General features: G+C 48.5%; 1 protein-coding gene across 1 annotated transcript in view; it reads right to left on the minus strand.

Annotated features, from left to right (window-relative positions):
• LOC308436285 (polycystin-1-like protein 2) overlaps positions 1-19585 on the minus strand; it is a gene marked incomplete at both ends in the record, with an annotated part of 77495 nt that overhangs the window by 10683 nt on the left and 47227 nt on the right. Inside the window, 10 exons of the mRNA XM_080937146.1 lie at positions 409-736; positions 2662-2847; positions 4672-4809; positions 6780-6873; positions 8533-8737; positions 10517-10745; positions 14672-14879; positions 15797-16002; positions 16808-17007; positions 18449-18595. Of these exons, the coding sequence (XP_080793272.1) occupies positions 409-736; positions 2662-2847; positions 4672-4809; positions 6780-6873; positions 8533-8737; positions 10517-10745; positions 14672-14879; positions 15797-16002; positions 16808-17007; positions 18449-18595 (1941 nt within the window). The remainder of the gene's footprint in view (positions 1-408; positions 737-2661; positions 2848-4671; positions 4810-6779; positions 6874-8532; positions 8738-10516; positions 10746-14671; positions 14880-15796; positions 16003-16807; positions 17008-18448; positions 18596-19585) is intronic.

Raw genomic sequence — 19585 nt, forward strand, 5'->3', positions numbered from 1 at the left:
TCAGCCTGGCATAGTACAAAGAGAAATGTGTCCTGGGGTGGCAGAGGGAGTTGAGTTCAAATCCCCACTGCCTCTTGGATAAGAGACTAACTTCTTCAGGCCTCGGTCTCTTCGTTCACAATGGCACTGACATCAGTCCCTCCAGATGGAGCGAATGAAAGTACGTGCTTGCACATACACGCATGCTTAGTAGTGATAGCATGAGGGCCTTGCCTTCCAGGTCTGGGGATGTGCCTAAAACGCTTGGGGCCTGGAAATACTTCCTGAAAGATTCTTTCTTGCCTGTCCCCTCCCATTGTGGGACAAATCAACTCGGCCTGGTCTTATTTTGAAGGCTGCATTGCCATTCCACCAGGCACTCTCAACAGAGGGCATCACTGAGCTAGAAAAGAACCAAGTGGCTCTTACCTTGAGGCGTTTTGGCGATCAGTCCCCAAGGGGACCACATAGCCTCCTCCCCCATACACGGTAAGTTTGCCCCACATAGGATAACCCTGGCATTGGCTCTGGCTCTGGTACTGCCACACCGGAGGGAAGCCATTGCTGTTATTGTGGGCTGAGGCATTCCAGCCTTCTCCATAGTCTGCCAAGTCTTCAACATCCAGAGAATATGGTGCATGGCATCCACTCAACGAAGCCTGTAACTGCTGGGCAACCAAGCAAGAGCTTTCCCGGACCCTCACTTGGCGAATGTGGGCACTGCCAACCAACTTGGAGTTACCGTCAGTGACAAAGCCTGAAGATGAGAACCAGGAGGGCAAGTGTAGCATCTGAAAGCATTCTAACACACCCCAGGCTCCCCCACCCAGATGTGCATATGATCATAGTGTGTAAGCATAGGATGCATGCTGTTAGAACAAGGCTCTGTCCATTTAAGACCCTGAGCACCCTTGAGAAGCCAGAACCTATAGCCTGAAGGGACTAGGTCACACCTCCATGCAGCTCTCTCTGGACAAAATTTGAGCAGTACACTGTGCTGTGGTTTTATGGCTCCTGGTTTATGGTCCTAACCAGTACTGCTGCTCTTCCGGCGCTCTTTATAATGTATGTTATTCTAAATAAAATCACATTATGCAACCCCCCCAAAAGCTTATAAAAGTCTGCTATGTCCTATATTCTGGGGACTGTCCTTCAAATTTTTCAGAAGATGCCTCAGAGGAATGCCCTGGGGCTTTTCTCTGAAGGCACTTCTCTGGCCTCATCCCTCCTCACCCTCCTGTGGTCTCTCTATGTAACCCTGGCTATCCTAGAACTCACAGAAATTCCCCTGCATCTGCCTCCAAAGTCCTGGGATTAAAGATGCAGGCCACACTCATTCTCAGCCTTAATGAAGCTCTCTTAGGTTGGAAAAGGAAGTCTTCCTTCCCTTTTTAAGGGCCTCCTCATGCTTGGCTCTCCCATATGCTGTGCCATTTTCTGTCTGATATTCTCCCTGTCTTGGGGCCCATTATGGTCCTGAGGCCCTTTCTCCTCATAAACCACATTGCTGAAGGGTGGTTATTGTTGGGATTCTGTAAACCCCACCCCTCAGTTACCTAGCAACAGCCAGGTATACCCCACCCCTCAATTACCCAGCAGTAGCCAGGTCTGCTCCGCCCCAGTGACCTGACACTATAAAAGGAGCTGCTTGACCCCTCCTCTCTCTCTTGCTCTTGTGCTCTTGCAGCCTTGCTCTCCCACCCCTACCCCTCCTCTTCCCTTCCCCCCTCTCCCTCCATGTGCTCATGGCTGGCCTCTACTCCTCTACTCTCTCTCTCTCTCTCTCTCTCTCTCTCTCTCTCTCTCTCTCTCTCTCTCTGCCTCTACCACCCTCTTAACTCTCCCATGACCTGAATAAACTCTATTCTGTACTATACCGTTGTGTGGCTGGTCCCTCAGGGGGAAGGTATTCCCAACATGGGCCCCACAGAGGCATCTCCCATGCCTCCCACTCTCTTCATCCTTCCCCTAACAGTTATATGTCAGCTTCCTTTACTGGACCAACCACTGCCACTCTATCATGAATATATCTAACCCATTCATTCTTACACCCTTTTGGATATTCTTTGTTCTACATTCATTCTTTTGGGGGACTACACCTCCACTCTGTCGGCCTGGACACTACCTGTGTCCTTCCCAACCCTCACTTCCTAACAGGCTCCACATCCCAACAGTACTTCCAAGCCCCCCCCTCTCTTGTATCCCACATCTGTCCCCATCTTCTCTAGCATCCTGACTCTGAATACCCTCCACTCCAGCCTCCACATTCTTTCAGACTGATGCTTCTTGCCCCACAGGTTTGTGTTGCTTCCTTATGTAGAAACCTCCACGGTGCCTCTTCTACACGAGGATAAACGTGATTATTAGAGTTCCCCACAACCTCCCCCCCGCCCCTTCCACACAGCTCCACACCGGACTTTCACTCAGGAAATTGCATGGACTTTGCGGTCCTGTGGTGTGCTGGTTTGGCTTGTCTCACATCCTTTCTCCTGCCTACCCAGTTTAGGCTTCCTGCCTCTCATGCAAGATGCCAGTTCACACCAACCTTCTGATAGCCTGTCAAAGCCTATGATCATGATCCTGAGGCTGTTGTGTTTTTAAGCTGTCAGTGACTTAGAGCTGTTCCCACACAGTCACACACACAAGCGGGCCTGACACGCTGTCTCCAGGTTAGAAGGTCACCTGGGTGATGGCCATATAGGTTCTTCATGAGAGTGGTATTGGCCCATTCGAAGAACCCTCTGAAGCCCAGGACAGCTGAAAAGCCTTGAGTGAAGCTACGCTCCAGATGTCTGTTGAAGTGGTAAGCACTGGGGTCCCTTTGCCCATAGGCCACCAGCAGCAGCATCCACAGGAAGCCCAGGTATGCTGGAAAGATGCACAACCTGGTTAGGTGGTCCTTGACTCCCCCCGAGTTCAAGAGGAAAGGGATCTTACATGACTCAGAACATCTTACATGGCTCGGCCCCTGCCACTCAGGCAACAGAAACAGCAGAAAGGAGGGAGATACGCAGAGAGATCCTGCTACTTCCTCTCCACAGGTGCCTCTTTGTGGATTATTCAGATAATAATTTTGAGGCCTGGGATCATGGTAGGAGGATCAGCTAACGTTTATAAAGCATTTAGAACAAGACTCAACCGGGGGTCATGCTCTGTGTTTCTTTTAAGCAGGGTCTCATGTCCCAGGCTGGCACTGAACTTGCTACATCAATGATATTGGCCATGAATTCCTGATCCGCCCAGCATTCGAATTCTAGTTCTGAGCTTGCCACGCTTGACCTGCTCTTCAAAGCTATCTATGTATTATTCTTATGTGTACAGACGTGTGAACATGTGTGTGTCACGGCGGGCATGTAGGTCAGAAGGTAGCATGCAGAAGTCCATTCCCCACTACAGCAATGGGTTTTAGGGAGGGAACCCAGAACACCAGCCTGAGCAGCAAATTGCCTGGCTCACTGGGGATTAGCTGGGGATGGATTGTGGAGCCCGAGCTTGCTAAAGGATTGCTCTCCCACTGAGCTAAACCCCAGAACTGGTTAGCTTCTCTTTCATTTTCCTTATGTGTGTGCCATGCGTGCGCATACGTGTGGGTACACCAGACAATGACGTTGAGTGTCATGTTCTATAACTCTCTGCTTTCCCCTTCAGACAAGGCCTGGCACTGATGCCAGAGCGAGGCTGTCGCCAGCAAGCTCACATTCTTCTTTAGCACTAGGGTGAAAGGTACACACGACCACATCTGGATTTTTACGTGGGTGCTGGGAATCCAAACCAGGGCTTGCAAAGTGGACACTCTTAACCACTCAGCCCCCTCCAGACTCCTGTCAGTGTATTTAAGACAGAATCGTCAAAACCCGGCACCTGCCCTGTGGCATTGCTGCCAATACAGTGACAGAGCAGACAGATCTCTGCTCATGGCGTCCACCTGCTTACTGAAGACAGGTTTGGAGTGTTAGAAGGCTGGAAGGTCCCTTCGTGTGAAAAGATCTGGATCAGAAAGTCACACATGACAACCCAAGCAGGGTGCAGATTCCTGCTGAGCCAGACCTTCCAGCCTTGAGCTTGGGATCTGCAGGGTACCACCACCTGGGGCTGGACGGACACCAATAATGATAATGAATAGGAAAATTGGGAGAGTGGGTCCCACTCTCCCCACGGTCTCCGGCTTCTTTCCTTTCTTGTGGTACTTCCGTCCCTACCCATCTGCCTGGGATCACCTTGCTAGTGAACCATAGCCACCCAGATGTGCTTTAGGGAAATCAGGCAGACAAACACAGATTTGAAAGCTCCTGACCCGAGCAATAGGGAAGGGAGGGTCCTCTCTAAAGCTCTATAAGAGTTAAAGAACTAGAAGAATTAGCCAGAAGGGAAGGTGGAGAAGAGGGTGGGTCCATTCTAGGCAGCTGAGAGGACCCAACAGAACAAAAGACCCAGACACAGAAGAAGCATCCAATCTCAGGAGCTGCAGAAACCTTGACCCTGGGAGCCAGGAGAGAGGACCCAAGTGAGTAGCGCCATAGTAGGGAACACAGACTTCACCCAAAGAGCTTAAAAGATCATATGCAGAAAGGAGAAGTCTGGACAAGTAGCCTTCTACGGAAACTTAGGCCTAGAGGCAGCAAAGGGCTCATCAAAGGACTCAGTGTGTCTGCGCCAAGATGTGCTGAGAACCCAGTGTGGGAGGTTGCCCACCGAAGATTTCTCTGATGAGAGCAAAGGCTTTCTGCTCCTTGAGGCGAGTAGTTTTCATCTTCTCAATGGCAGCGCTGGGAGGAGGCTGGTAAACATCCTTGCTGCTGCGCCTTTGTGTCCAGAGCAAGACATGGGGACCTGTGGACACAAGGACACAAAACAGTCTCCCACATGACAGGGAAACCTGGTGTTGCCATCAGCCGTTCTGATAGGTGTGTGGTGGCCCATCTATCGGTGCGTTCATATCAGTCTGCCTACTCTGTTTCCAGCATTTGTCATCTACTTCCCTGTTGCTCTCCACATTTCCATGTGTGACCTGATACCTGGGGTCTCCACGGCAACACCGGTGACCACTGTAAAAGACAAGGCAGATAGGGCCACCAGGAATCCCAGAATTGCCCCAGACCCTTCAAGTCCCTTCCTGTTCTGCTCCCTATGACCCTCCACCCTCCCCATGAACCACCTCCTTTAAGCTAACTCCTTTAACCTGAGCTCCAGACATAGCATCAGCGAGGCCTTTGCAGGAATCTAGGGTCCAAGTCTTTCCTCCCCTATCCTTCCGGGGATGGCTTAGGGGAGCCAGAAGGGTCTTAATCCTCTGCAGCCTTGCCTTCATCAGACTCCCTTAGCTGCTTCCTTATGCATTGACATGTTTTACTGTTACCTGCCTACATGGTCTATGCTGGCAGGGGTTGTGACCCATTCCATTCAGCCAGTCCCGAGTTGCCCAGGAACAAAAAAATGGACCCCTCAGGGAAATGAACTGTTTTAAATTTCAATCACAGTGATGATAGTTCCACAACCCTCTAAATTTACTAGAATGGATGGATTACATCCAACAGTGAGTGGATTTTATGTCGATTATGCTCTGAATCCATTGCTGCCTGAGACACAGCCAGCTCTCCTGGAAGACTTGCCCAAAGAATGACGGAAGGAACAGCTAGGCTGGGAAGCTGGCGTCTCTTCAGAGAGAAATTACTCTTTCACTGAAAAAGGAGATTTTGATTGTTGAGATTTTTTTTTTTTTTTTTTTTTTTTTTTTTTTTTTTTTTTTGTGGATGTGCAAAGCCAAAACTGTCCCCTGGAATGGAAGATCACAAGCCTAGGACAGGGTGAACCTCTGTGTCCATGAACTCACTGGCTCCTGTTTTATCTAAGCTAATGTCAAGGGCAGTTACTGATTCTGTCTCCTTTGCTCCCTGCTCAGAGGAAAGTCTTCTCAAGGTCCTTTGAGAGCTCCATCAGGATGGGGGGAACTGACCAGGAGCCTCCTAGACCAGCAGCATTCAGCATAGTTCCCATAAATCTTTGTTTACCAAACCCAGCAGGGACAGTTTGGACCCTCAGTCACAGACTGTAGACATTTCTGTCCCAGAAGTCTAACGTGTGGCCACTCTTGGCAGCCTGCCCATGAGCTAGATGAATGCTTTGTTTTCATTTGAAATTTCAGGCATCCACACCTTGGTAAGGAACGCAGAATGGAGCTCCTGTGGTAAAGTGCCTGACAAACTCTGGCTTAGCCTGTGTTCTGTCCCCAGAACCACATAAACTAGCTCAGTGGCACATGCCTGGAGGTGGCAATGGGTTGGGGCATCTGAAGTGCAAATTCATTTTTAGTTATATGCCAAATTCAAGGCCAGTGTAGGCTACTTGAAGATCTGTCTCTAAAATGAATACAGCACTGACTGCTCTTCCAGAGGTCCTGAATTCAAATCCCAGCAACCACATGGTGGCTTACAACCTTCTGTAATGGACAGTGTATTCATATAAAATAAAATAAATAATTCTTTAAAAAAGATACAGCCTGCCTTATCCCCAAGGGCACACACTGGCTAAAGAGTCTGTCCAGACCCCCACAGGAACGCCCCTGGTTAAAAGGTTAAGCTGGGTTATCAGAAAGAAAGTTTGGAAGGGAAGGAATAAAGCTCTTCGAAGGAAGGAAGGAAAGGTATCTCTTGTTTGGCTACTCTAGAATGGCTGATAAAGGCTGGTGGCAGACAACATCTGGGAGTGCCCACGACACAGCACAGATGTTCTCTGCAGGCCTACTCAGCCCTGCTGGACTACTGGCCGGTCCGTCCCGTCTCCACATACCAGGGCCCTATTACCTGGGCTAGACAGATGTTCTGAAAATAAGGATAAGGTCTCTTCATCATCCTCTCTCTTCAAGACCAGCGCAAAGAAAGCAGCAAAGCCCAGCACCTGGAAATCACATCATGTGAGCCCAAGGTCAAAGAGTATTCTCAAGGCCTGAGACCTGGGCATCGACCATTGCCACAGAGGGAGGTCATTATGGGGAAGGAGGGGTACTACCAGTCCGAAAGGCTGACAAGCCTTGAAACTTCCCAGAGCTTCTCACTTGGCTGTCCAGCTACTCAGAGTGTCTCTTACATCTGACTCCATCCCACCCCATCCCCGAAGCTCTGCATCAACAGATACAACCTGCAGCCAGTTTGTTATGCCCAACCAAAGAGCATCCCGTGGTTTGATTTGGAACAATGGGGACACACCCCAGCTCTTCCTAGTCTTCTAGCTTTGGCTGGTGGAATTGTCATAGAAGCTTTTGAGTCTTATTGAAAAGACCTTTTAGGACTGGGAAGGTGGCTCAGTTGGCAGAGTGCTTGCCTGGCATACACGGAGCCCTGGTTTGATCTCCAGCAACATGAATGGAGTTAACAGCATGACATTAACAGAGCAAGACAGCACACACCTGGAATCCCAGCTCTAGGGAGGTGGAGGCTGGAAGATCGGACGTTTGAGGCCAGCCTCAGCTAAATAATCTTGGGCTACAGGACCTTATTTATAAATAAATACATACATATAAGTCAGGGCAGAATAGCAGGGTAGATGGAGGAAGGATTTGAGATGTCCCACTGGAGAAAAAGTTCCAGGGGCTAGGTATGGTAGTGGCGCATAGCTATAGTTTCAGCTCTTGGGTTGCTGAGGCAGGAGGATTGCCATCAATTCTGAGTGAGTCTGGGCTACATATTGAGCACCAGGCTAGCCAGGGCTACATAGGAAGACCCTGCCTCAAAAAACAAACAAGACCAAGTAACTAAGCCTGAGAAGAGTGCCTAAATGGTTGCTTTGCTTTTACAGTTTTCCTGGTCCCCTGACAACTGCCTGGCTCCTTTCAGAGGCAGGTCTGTCCCTGCTCCCTGCTGGTTCTAAGTCTGGGCTTAGTATCCAAGGTTAATATGCTCCCACGTAACATCTCAGGGAATGGGAGCAGATTTTTAAAGGGAACAGTTCTTTAAATTCCTATCTTTTCTCATTTACTTTTTAAAAAAGATTTATTTATTTATTATATATAATTATACTGTCACTGTCTTCAGATACATCAGAAGAGGGCATCAGATCCCATTACAGATGGCTGTGAGCCACCATGTGGTTGCTGGGAATTGAACTCAGGACCTCTGGAAGAGCAGTCAGTGCTCTTAACCACTGAGCCATCTCTCCAGCCCATCTTCTCTCATTTTATACTCTGAAGTTATAGTGTGTGTGTGTGTGTGTGTGTGTGTATTGGTGGGAGTGCTGGGATTGGACCAGAACCTTGTGCTTGCTAGGCAAGCTCTCTACTTCTGAGCTGCATCCCTAGCTTTATGAGTTCTTCCCTGTAAATTTTCCCACAATCCTAAGGGTGACGATGATAAAGAAGCTCGGGTCCTGGGGGACAAGTCTTTTGGGCCATAATGGTACTAACTCCATTATCCCTGCTCAGGGTCAGTGCAGGTAGCAGCTCACGTGTCTATTAAATGAACATTTTAAAAAAATTAGTTATGCTTGAAAAAGAACCAACCACGGGAGGGTAAAGGTGGCTAGTAGGGGTGGGCAGACACTTTGAATGGGGGGCGTTCTGACCTTCAGAGGTTGGGTGATGAACACACTCTCCACGAAGGACACAGCCATGGAGATGAGCCACTTGAGGGAGCTGGCCCTTCCATAGTGCAGGCCATACAGCATCGTGAAGAAGGCCGCCACCCCGCTGGTGCTCACCACCAGGAGCCAGCCCACTAGGACACACCACCAGGGCAGGCCACGAGGGGATCTGCTGGCCCGAGGAGAGCTATAAAAGAGGTTAGACCGACACAGTTAAGGTGCCACCCGAGGACCCTCATTGAAATCCTGATCTGTCCTCATCCTCCAGACGGCCTTGTGCAAGCTGCCTGACCTCTGACAACCTGTTTCTCCTTAATTTGCACCTCCCTGAAAGAGCAGCTCTACAGGCTGCCGTTTGTCCGGTGCTGGCTAGGGGGCACTCTCTCACAGCTAGCCTGGAAGACTGGTTCTATGTCATTAAAAAATCTTTTATTATAAAAGAGTCTAATACAAAAGGCATCAAGCCAGCAAACCCAGCAACACCCCCCCCCACCAGCATTTATCAGCAGCTTTGAACAACTTTCTTCATTGTGTCTGGCACACCCAATCACCCCATCTGTCTTACACCCTCCTTTTGGAGGGGGGAATATTAAAAACATTCCAGGCATAACATAAGATCATCCTAGATTACCTCAGAAGACTTCTCAAGAAGGGTAATTTTCTGAATAATAACTTTTTTTTTACTTGTTGACTACCAAAAGCTGTGTGCGCGTGAGCTATGGAAAGACAGCCCTCGGGTCTCCAGCATCCTAGGTGAGTCTGTTACCACTAAGCTATCTCTCTCTCTCTCTCTCTCTCTCTCTCTCTCTCTCTCTCTCTCTCTCTCTCACACACACACACACACACACACACACACACACACACACACACACACACAGTGTAAGCCACATAATCCCTTTCCTCCCCAGTTTGCTTTTGGTCGAGGTGTTTCACCAAAGCAATAGTAACCCTAATTAAGACGCCCAGCTTTGCCTTGAGCTTGCTATGTAGCTCAAGCTGTTTCTGAACACGGGATCTTCCTGCTTCAGTATTTGGGATTGTAAGATTGCATCAGACCTGGCATACTTAGTTCCATCATCAAGTAAACTGTCTTCAAAGTTTCCTGATTATTAAACAAAAAACTAAAAACACTTGCAGAGAGACACCCTGGCATTCATAAGGATGAGGTCCAACCCCAGCACTTCAGCAAACAAGCAAAACATGAAATAAATGGAGGAAGACATCCTTTGGAGTTGTACATTTTAATCAGTAAAACCAAGGCCCAGAGAGACCCACATGCTTGTAGAGAACTGGTGCCTCCTTCAGAGGGAAATTTGGCACTGGGCTCAGAGGAGGAAGTAGGGTCAGATAAGAGCATTTGCATTCAGGTTAATGCTAGAATCAGGGTAAACAAAGTCAAGGAATGTGTGACTTCCCTTTTGTCTTGATCATCCTAGTAGGCCCCCAGACCCAGTGACTCCAGGGACTTTTTTACTTTGATCACACCTGGTTTGATCTCTTAGTTTATTACCTTTTTAATTACTTTGTCTTTGACCTAAGAACTGACCATATTCTCTGCAAGAACCTAGAATGGTACAAAAGCTGCCTGGGGAAAATTAAACCTGCTTCAGCCTCAGCACTGGCTGGAGTCATGTTATAGTGTTGTCTAATTGTTTTTTTCTTTTCAGTCCTCCCTCCCTCCCTGGAGACCCTGTTGACTGACAGGGCCGGGCTTGATCAGACACTATTCCAGCATCGCAGACTGGACAACAGCCCTCACATACGAGGTCATCTGTAAAGTTCCTTGCAAAGGCTGAGTGCCTTCCAGCAACTAACCCTGTCCCCTTAACCCCTGATGGCTTTAAGGGTACTCAAGGGAGTCTGCCTGCATGGTGTGGTGGACATCTTTCCAAGGCTGGTCAAGACGCCCCAGGCTGCAGCTGGGGAGGGCAGGTGTGTCCATTCAGCATTCAAGGAAGTAGATTACCTGGTATATGCCAGTGCCGGGGTACCAGGCTGTCCCCAGAGGTGACCCTTCAGGACACGTAGCTGCCTGAGGGCCTGGGCATGGCTGTGGCAAGGCCTGAAACCTTGGGGCCCCACCAACTGCAGCTCCCTCTCCACACGATCCAGCTGAAGATAGAGACACCGTCTGTAGATGCCGTCCTTCCAAAGGTCGCTCACCTCCAGCTTGGGCTTGGGGTGCCATGTGTTCTCTATGAGTCAAAGGGAAAAGAGACCAGATGGTGGTAAGTGACAAGGAACCAGCTACAATAAAAACAAAGCAGCAGCCTTGGGCGTACCTGCTGCATGCCAGGTTCAGGAAATCTGAGGTGCACATTGGGTCCAAACAGCCAACTAGCATATCGATGTTTTCCTTTTAGCCTTTTGTCATCGACAGTTTGAAAATGTGCTTACTTATAAAGAGAAGTGCACACTTCCCCACACACCCTTCTTCCAACCCAGTGACTGACCTTAAGAGACCATTGTCTGGCTATTTCCCTCTGGAGGCTTTGTTTTTTTAAATGATATCTATTGCCTATTATCTCTGCCTCTCCATTGCTATTTCTACCTCAGTCTCTGCCTCTGACTTCTCAGTGTATCTGTCTCCATGTGTATGTATGTGTCTGTCTGTCTCTGTGTGTTTGTGTGTGTGTGTGCAAAGCACGCGCGCCACAGCACACTCATGTAGAAGTCAGAGGATAACTTCCAGGACTAGGGTCTCTCTTCTACCAAGTGGGTTCTGGGGATTGAACTCAGGTCATCAGGCTTGGTAGCAAGCCTCTGGATCCACTAATCTATCTTGCTGGCTTTCTGTTTAGAGTCTAAGCCAACCCTAGATACGGGACATCACACCTGCAAATCTTTCTACATGGTTAGACTTGAATATAAGTCCAGTCTTGTTCAGTGCCAAAGCTGGGGTAAGTCCCTGTCTTCTGTTTTCACTTAAAAAATGTTTTTATGTGTACTGGTGTTTACCCCTATGTCCTTGTGATACAGACGTCAGATCCCATGGAACTGGAGCTACAGACAGTTGTGAGCTGCCTTGTGGGTGCTGGGAACTGAACCCAGGTCCTCTGGAAGAACAGCCAGCATTCTTAACCACTGAGCCATCTTCCAACCTCCCCCCCCCCGTTTTCACATTTTGAAAACAATTACTTTATTGTTTTTTCTCACATGTATGATGTGTGTCTGCCACCTGAGTATGAGTACAACAGAGGCCAGAAGAGGACATCGGGTCCCTCGGAACTAGAGTTACAGGCAGTGTGACACGTGCTGAGAACGGGATTTGGGTCCTCTGCAAGAGCAGCAGACCCTCCTAACACAGAGCCATCTTGCTAGCCTTCTTCTCATTCTTCTTGTTTTACAATATGAAAGCTTCCAAGGGAGCCAGGTATGTAGTGCTTGCATGCCTGCAGTAACAAGTTCAAGGCCAGCCTGGTTTATGTAGTGAGACCCTTCTCACAAAACAAAAGCCATTTCAAATAGCCAGAAGGGAAGGCAAAAAGCTGGAGAAGTATGTGCCTTCTCCAGGCTTCCTGGTGGTTATTGCACATGAATTTACTGTTCGAAATGCACAGGCCAACCTGGAACTCAATACCCTAGTGTATCAGCCTCTTGAGTTCTGGGATCACAGACATGTACCACATTGGTCTCCTTAAAGCCCGTACCATTTCATTAAGTATGTTAGTGCATTTTTGCCAGAGATAAAGGCTTCAAAGAGCTTTACCCTTAACTTCAAAGTAAAAATATATAAATAGGTAGAGAGATGGCTCAGTGGTCAAGAGCACTGACTACTCTTCCCAAGGTTCTGAGTTCAATTCCCAGTAACCACATGGTGACTCACAACCATCTGTAATGAGATCTGATGCCTTCTTCTGGTGTGTCTGAAGACAGCTGCAGTGTACTAATATATAATAAATAAATAATATATATTATATATATAAAGTGGCAACAACATTATAAATTTTTAAGGTTCTTAACAATAATCCCATCAAATATCCAGCCAATGGTCATTTCCCATGATTATATCAGGAGCTGATTTCCTCCTCTTCCTTCTCTTTTTAAAGATGTTTAAACATTTATTTATTTAGTGTGTGTGTGTGCATGCATTCATACATGTGTATAAGTGCACTATGGCACACATGTGAAAGTCAGAGTATAGCAGTCGGAGTTGGTTGGTTCTCTTCTTCCAGGGATCAGACCCAAACTGTCAGGTGAGGCAGGGGTGGGGAGGGAGGGGAGTGTTTCCACCTTCTAAGCATTTAAGTCTCCCTCCCTCCTTCCCCTCCCTCCTTCACCTCCCTTCTTCCTCCTTTCCCTGCCTCCTTCCTCCTTTCCCTGCTTCCTTTCCCTCCCTCCTTCCTCCTCTCCCTCCCTCCTTCCTCCTTCACCTCCCTCCTTCCTCCTTTCCCTGCCTCCTTTCCCTCCCTCCTTCTTCCTCTCCCTCCCTCCTTCCTCCTTTCTCTCCCTTCCTCCTTTCTCTCCCTTCCTCCTTTCTCTCCCTTCCTCCTTTTTCTCCCTCCCTCTTTTCTCTCTTCTTCCTTCATAGGATTTTGCTTTGTAGGCCAGGCTAGCTTCAAACTGGTAATCCTCCTGCTTCAGCCTCCTGAATGCTGAGATTATAGGAGTGTACAACAATGTCATGTGTGTGTGTGTGTGTGTGAGCTCATGCATTTGGGTACCCACAAACCATGTGGATGTGGAAATCAAAGGACAACTTGTGAGAGCTTGTTCTCAGACTGGGTGCTGGGTTTGAACTCAGGTAGTGGGGCATAGAAGCCAGCATCTTTATCCACCGGCCCCATTACTGTTTCTCTATAGTTGGATTGTTGGGATTTCAGCTTCTCCGTATTTCTTCTCAGGGCTCGAGACAGAACCTAGGGGTTAGTCACATGCTCTGTCTCTATGCCCAGCTCCCCTAAAGTGCTTTTTTGTCTTTGAGACAGTGAGTGATTCATGTACCCAGGCTGGCCTCAAGCTTTCAGTGTTGCCCAAAATGACCTTGCCCTCCTTCCCAATCCTCCTGATGCTAAGTGCAGGGATTTCGGGCAGCTGCCGCCATACCAGCCAAAAGAAATGTTTAAATATCTCATTTTGTCTTTGTTTTAAATCATAGAAGACATATTTATACTGAGAAACAAAACACAGGCCAAGGAGATGGCTCAGAGGACACAGAAACTTGCTGCCAAGCTTGATGACCCACCCACATGGGAAAACCAGTCACAGGAGTTCTTCTCTGACCCCAAAGCACACTCTTACCCATGTTCAGTGATAAACATGGAGCTGTGTGTGCTGGTACATCTGGGAGATGAAGGCAAGGTCTTGAGTTCCAGCCTGGACCACCTGGTTCTCAAGAGGTGGCTCCCAAGGACCACTTCCTTTTTTTGTTTTTTTAAGATTTATTTTATATAAGTACACTGTAGCTGTCTTTAGACACACCAGAAGAGGGCATCGGACCCCATTATAGATGGTTATGAGCCACCATGTGGTTGCTGGGAATTGAACTCAGGACCTCTGGAAGAGCAGTCAGTGCTCTTAACCACTGAGCCATCTGTCCAGCCCCCAGATCACTTCCTTCTAAAGAGAGTCTGGCCAGCTCCGGTGTGAGGGGTGAGCATGGCTCTGGCAGGCTTTGCCTTCCTTCTCTGCAGTTCCCTCTGCTTTGCTAAATAAATGGTTAGACGACCGCTTTCCTAAAGCTAGCCCCAAGGTCTTTTCCCTTATTTGGTCACTTCCTCCTTCTGAGGCTGGCTACCAAAGTCCAGCTATCAAAGTGTTGAAGTCCAGCAATCAAAGAACCCTTTGGCTCACTTAATTAACATGTTCAATTAAATTAAACACTTCATCTTAAAACAGGTTTCCCTTTTACCTTTATAAACCACCATTTACCTATGAGCCACACCTGTCTCCTCGCTAATCAGAGGCAGTCCTTTGTCCCACTATGGGACAAATACCCTTCCCCGTTCTCCCTTGCCTCTTTTCTCCCCTCTCCTTTGCTCCCTTCTCCCCACGCTCTGTCTTATGTCTGCTCTCGTGTCCCTCTGGGGCAAATAAATCTCCTTTGTGCTGAGAACTTGGTCTTGGGGGTCCTGAGCCTAACACTTCTTTCCCCGTTGGTATAGAAGCAGGGAGGACTTACCTTTCAGTTTAACAGACCCACGTGTGAAGGTCTCTCTCCCTTTGGCTTCCTCCCAGAACCCCTGTCCCGCTGTGCTCTCTGGACAGACGATGCTCTCCATTAAAGCGAGGAGGGAGTTAATGTCCATCAGGTTCATAGAGCCCCAGCCTGAGGCCTGGGGTGGCACCTTCAGGGCTTTAAACAGTGAGCTGATGAGACTCTGTATACCCTGCAAGAAAGCCCAGTGAGGCGAGGGAACATGAGCCACAGGCAAAGGCCCGTGGCACAGAGGCCGAGAACGTAGGCCCATAGCTGTGTGAGCCATGTTTCAACTACAGCTTTGCCCTGGCCCCAGGCATGATCCGAAACCACTGAAAGATCTCTTGTGGGGCTTGAATGGACTCATTCCGGCATCTCAGGCTGCATTACTCAAATCAGCACACACAGCAAGGGTCCTACAAAAGATGACCAAGCACATGCGTGGCAGGGAAATGTGTCTCTTTGGGGGCTTCTAGCACTGTACTTAGAATCATACTGTTACCACTTTCAGTGCTTTCTGGGCATGCTCACAGAGGAGCATACCAACGGGGCCTGCTGATCATTTACCTTCCCTAGAAGGGGCGGGGCAGGAAGGGTCTTGAGACCCTCAACCAACCTCATGCAGTTCTGACACAGAGCATAAGGTCTGGGAGGTGGGGGTGGTGGACATTGGTGAGGAAGGAGGGGAGGTGGCTGCTTTAAGGTCACACATGCTCCTGTCTAACTCTTCTCCATTACCCCAGGAAACTCATTGGTTTCTCCAGGTGAACTTGGTGGACTCCTTTTTTTTTTTTTTTTTTTTTTTTTTGCATTGTCCTTGGAGCCTAGGAGGAGCATGGGCATAGTGCCTCCTGCCACAGAAAGAACTTCATCAACAGAATTTCCAGGGAGGGTGGGATATCCTGCACCCAGTAGGTAGTCAGAAAGTGTGCATGTGTGTGTTCACACATATCGTGTCAGTCTGCATGTTTTCAGCTGGCGAATCTCAGCAACTGTCAGATAACCCAGGCTGCCAGGCCCCACGCAGCAGCCTGCATGACACTCCTGCCCGGTTAGAGCATCCCTCCATTCCCACACAAGCTGAGGCTGAGAACATGCCTTGGTCACGGTTTCAGGTGTCAGAAGTACCCCCTCCGTGGGCTTCGGTGAGGGAGTCAGGTTCGGGGGTCCCTGTTTGCGTTTCCCAGCCTTCTCCACTGTGAGACGAGGTCGGGTGTTCCGAAAGATCTGGACAATCAGGAGGTTGATGGGAAACATAAGGATGGAGCTCTCCAGGCCAACCATCACCTCCTGCCAAGTGAACTCAATCTTACCTAAAGGAAAAAGAGGGGAAGGAGCTGTCGGGTGGAGACAGATGTCCAGAGTCCAGTCTCTCTACCCTCTCAGCAGAAGGCAGCTACACAGCGAAGGATCAACCAAGCACAACTCCTGAGAGGTCACCCATGAGCCTTTAGATGTCCACTCTCTTCCTAAGAGGCCCTTAGCTTACTCAGAGCCATGGGCTAAGCCAGATAGTCCATGCTAACATGGTGGTTTAACACAAGCCTGGGCCATGTGGCTCAGCTTCTTTTCGCAGGGTGGGAGCTAAGGTCAGCTGTGAAGGCACACGGACAAACACATCTATTTTGTCCTAGCAAAGACTGAATCGGGGAGCTTGGTCTGTAAAGTGTCTGCCATGCAAGATTGGGGACTTGTACCCCACACTCCCAAGCAATGTCAGGTGGGGTGGCACCTGCCTATAATCACAGTGCGGAGAGGAGAGACAGGCAGATCAGGGAGACATTTTGGCCAGCCAGTGTAGCCTAGCTGGTAAGCTTCAGTCTTCAAAAGTGGGGTGACTGGCTCCCGAGGAGCAACAGCCACGGCCGAACCCTGGTTTCCGTATGCATGTACACAAGTGTGTATGCACATATGCACACAAACACAAAGACATGTCAAGTTAGGCATGGTAGCACACACCTGTAATAGTTAGTGATATCTGGTCCACAGAGACCTTGTCTCAGAATATCAAATTAATCAAGCAAAGCTGAACATCTCCCTTTAGGTTACAATGGTCTTGTGGGCTAGTGAGACTGGTGCCCACCAGCCCCAGACATCAGAAGTAACCCCAGGATTTACCCAAGTCCATCTTCTGCTCAGCTGGGTCCTTAGGGACACCCCAGAACATGATGCTGGTCAGCATGGTGCAGAGAAGCATCGAGAAGCAACAGGACACCCTCTGCACACGTGTGAAGCTGCTCCGAGTGGAGCTACAGAAGACTGAATACCAGATGTGTCCGTCCTGGAAGCCCGTGGAGGTTTTAGTGAAAAACAGGTGACTGTGGACAGATCAGGAGGGAGAGGTGGGGAGACATTTAGGGAAGGAAACAAATATGTAGAGGGGCTGGTCTCTTAAAAACAAACCAAAGTGGGGCATGCCTTTAACCCCAGCATTTTGGAAGGCAGACTCAGGTGGAGCTTTATGACTTCAAAACCAGCCTGACCTATAGAGCCAATTCTGGGACAGCCAGACCTGGTATACTGAGAAACAGTGTCTCGAAAACAAAACAAAACAAAACCCAAGAACAACCTGGGATTCACCTGTAAGGTTTAGCATGTTTGAGGACTATCGAGATGGTTCAGTAGGTAGACTCCCTTACTACCCAACTATGAACTACATTTTTAAAAAAGCTGGATTAGGTAACTTGTAACCTAGGGAACTCCTAAGGCAATATGGGAGATGTAGATGGGAGATGCTCTCAAGTAAGCAGCAGAGACTCTCAGGCTGGAGAGATAGTTCAGTGGCTAAGAGCACCCACTATGTGCTCGCTGTTTGTTTAAGAGGACCCAAGTTCATGTCCCAGCACCCACATGATGGCAGCTAACAGCTGTTTGTCAGCTCACTTCTAAGAGGTCTGACCCCTTTCCTGGCCCCCCACAGGCACTACATGGTGAACAGGTACACCAGCAGGCAAAACACACGTGCACATAAATCTCAAAAAAACTCCGAAAGAACCAATTCTTAAAAAGTTGCCCTCTGGCCTCTACAGAAATGCCACATCACAGACAAATACACACATATGCCACATACATTTCTAAAACCTAGCAGATTGTGATTTTTACGTTTCACACAGTCTCCTGCCGCACAGGCTGGTCTCAAAATCACTGTTGGAGAATGAACAACCTTACACTCCCGACCCTGCAGCCTCCATTCTCTGGGCACTTGCTGCCCCCCCTCAGAGGCCCCGGGCTTCACGCACGCTGGGCACACACTCTAGCAACTGAGCAACATCCATGCCCCAAGACCTCAGGCAGGTGATGCTATTCCTCTTAGAGTGCCCAGGACACCTCCCATGGGTGGTGCTGCCCACAGAGATCTGGGTCCTCCCACACCATTCACCAGTCAAGAAAAGATACTGCAGGCTTTTCTTTTTCCCCAAAATGATTCTAGGTTGTGTCGCATTGAGTTAAAACCAACCATCCCACCATTCAAACTACCATGGCTGCTAACAGAGAAAAATATCCAGCAACATTTGTCAGGAAATACCAGTGGGGTGAATGATCCCATCTCCTTACTCCCAGGAAAACACGTCTGGCTGCAAATCCTGTTAGAGCCCTCATTCCAACAGAACAGTTGGACCAGCAGAGTCACGTACACAAAGATATCTGGGCCACTGGTTAAAATACGCTTTCGTTAGTGTGCCTGGGCTCTGAGGCTATCTCCCTAAGATTAAAGAAGACAGTGGAATACATTTGCCAAAAAAGACAGAAAGGAAGTACCTAAACTGCTTCCTGTCCTTCTCTGTGGCCACAGGAAACACCTTGTCCAGGACACAGTCTCCAACATCGATGGACAGCCATGAGTTGCAGAGGAAATACCACTTCCGGTCCACCAGAGAGTCATAGACCAGCACCCGGCTCACATACCTGGAGGAGGGAGATCCAGTTCTGAGGATAAGATGTTGGGGTAGGACTCCCTGGGACATCACAGAAGGAAGACCTTCAGAAAGTGAACTCCCAAACAGGCACATGTGGAAAAGTGCATACATGTCCTTCACTTGGTGTATGGGTGACATTTGGCCACCTGTAAGGAGGTTATCCAGCAGAGAGAGCCAGCTTAGCTTTGAAGGCAGCTGATTGTTCTCAGGAGCTGGGAGACACATTCGAAAACTCCAGGCCATGGGGGCTGGAGAGACGGCTCAGCGGTTAAGAGCACTGACTGCTCTTCCAAAAGTCCCAAGTTCAATTTCCAGCAACCACATGGTGGCTCACAACCATCTGTAATGGGCATTTGATGCCCTCTTCTGGTGTGTCTGAGAACAGCTACAATGGACTCATATATAAAAGAATTTTTAAAAATAGCTAAAACCTAAGCAGAAGATATTCTTTCTTTCTCTCTATCTCTTTCTCTCTGACTTTTGTTTTTTGAGACCGGACTTGTCTTAAATTGTCTGTTAAGTCAAAAATGACCTTGAACTTCAACCTCCTGTCTCTCAAGTGCTGGAATTATGAGTGTATATTACCCCGAGTCTTTTTATGTATTTGTTTGTTTGTTTATGAAATAGGGTCTCTCTATGTAGCCCGGGCTATCCTGGAACTCACTTTGTAGACCTTGAACTCACAGTGGTCCACCTGCCTCTGCCTCCCAATTCTTGAGATTAAAGGTGTGTCCTACCACACCTGGAATGCCAAACATTTTTGTGATAAAGTCTCTTACTTTAGCCCAGACTACTACAGTGCTAACTATGTACCCCAGGCTATCCCAAAACATTTTTTTAAGGCTCTACATGCTGATACCGGGTCATACTGGCACTATTGTCTGATCCACTAGTTTTGATCTCAGGAAGAATAGATAGGACCTTGCTCTGAATGTGTAGTTGTGTGTGATCTTGGACAAGTCTTGAGCTGGTGCTATAG

This window comes from Micromys minutus, assembly GCF_963924665.1.
Source record: "Micromys minutus genome assembly, chromosome: 24".
NCBI lineage: Eukaryota > Metazoa > Chordata > Mammalia > Rodentia > Muridae > Micromys > Micromys minutus.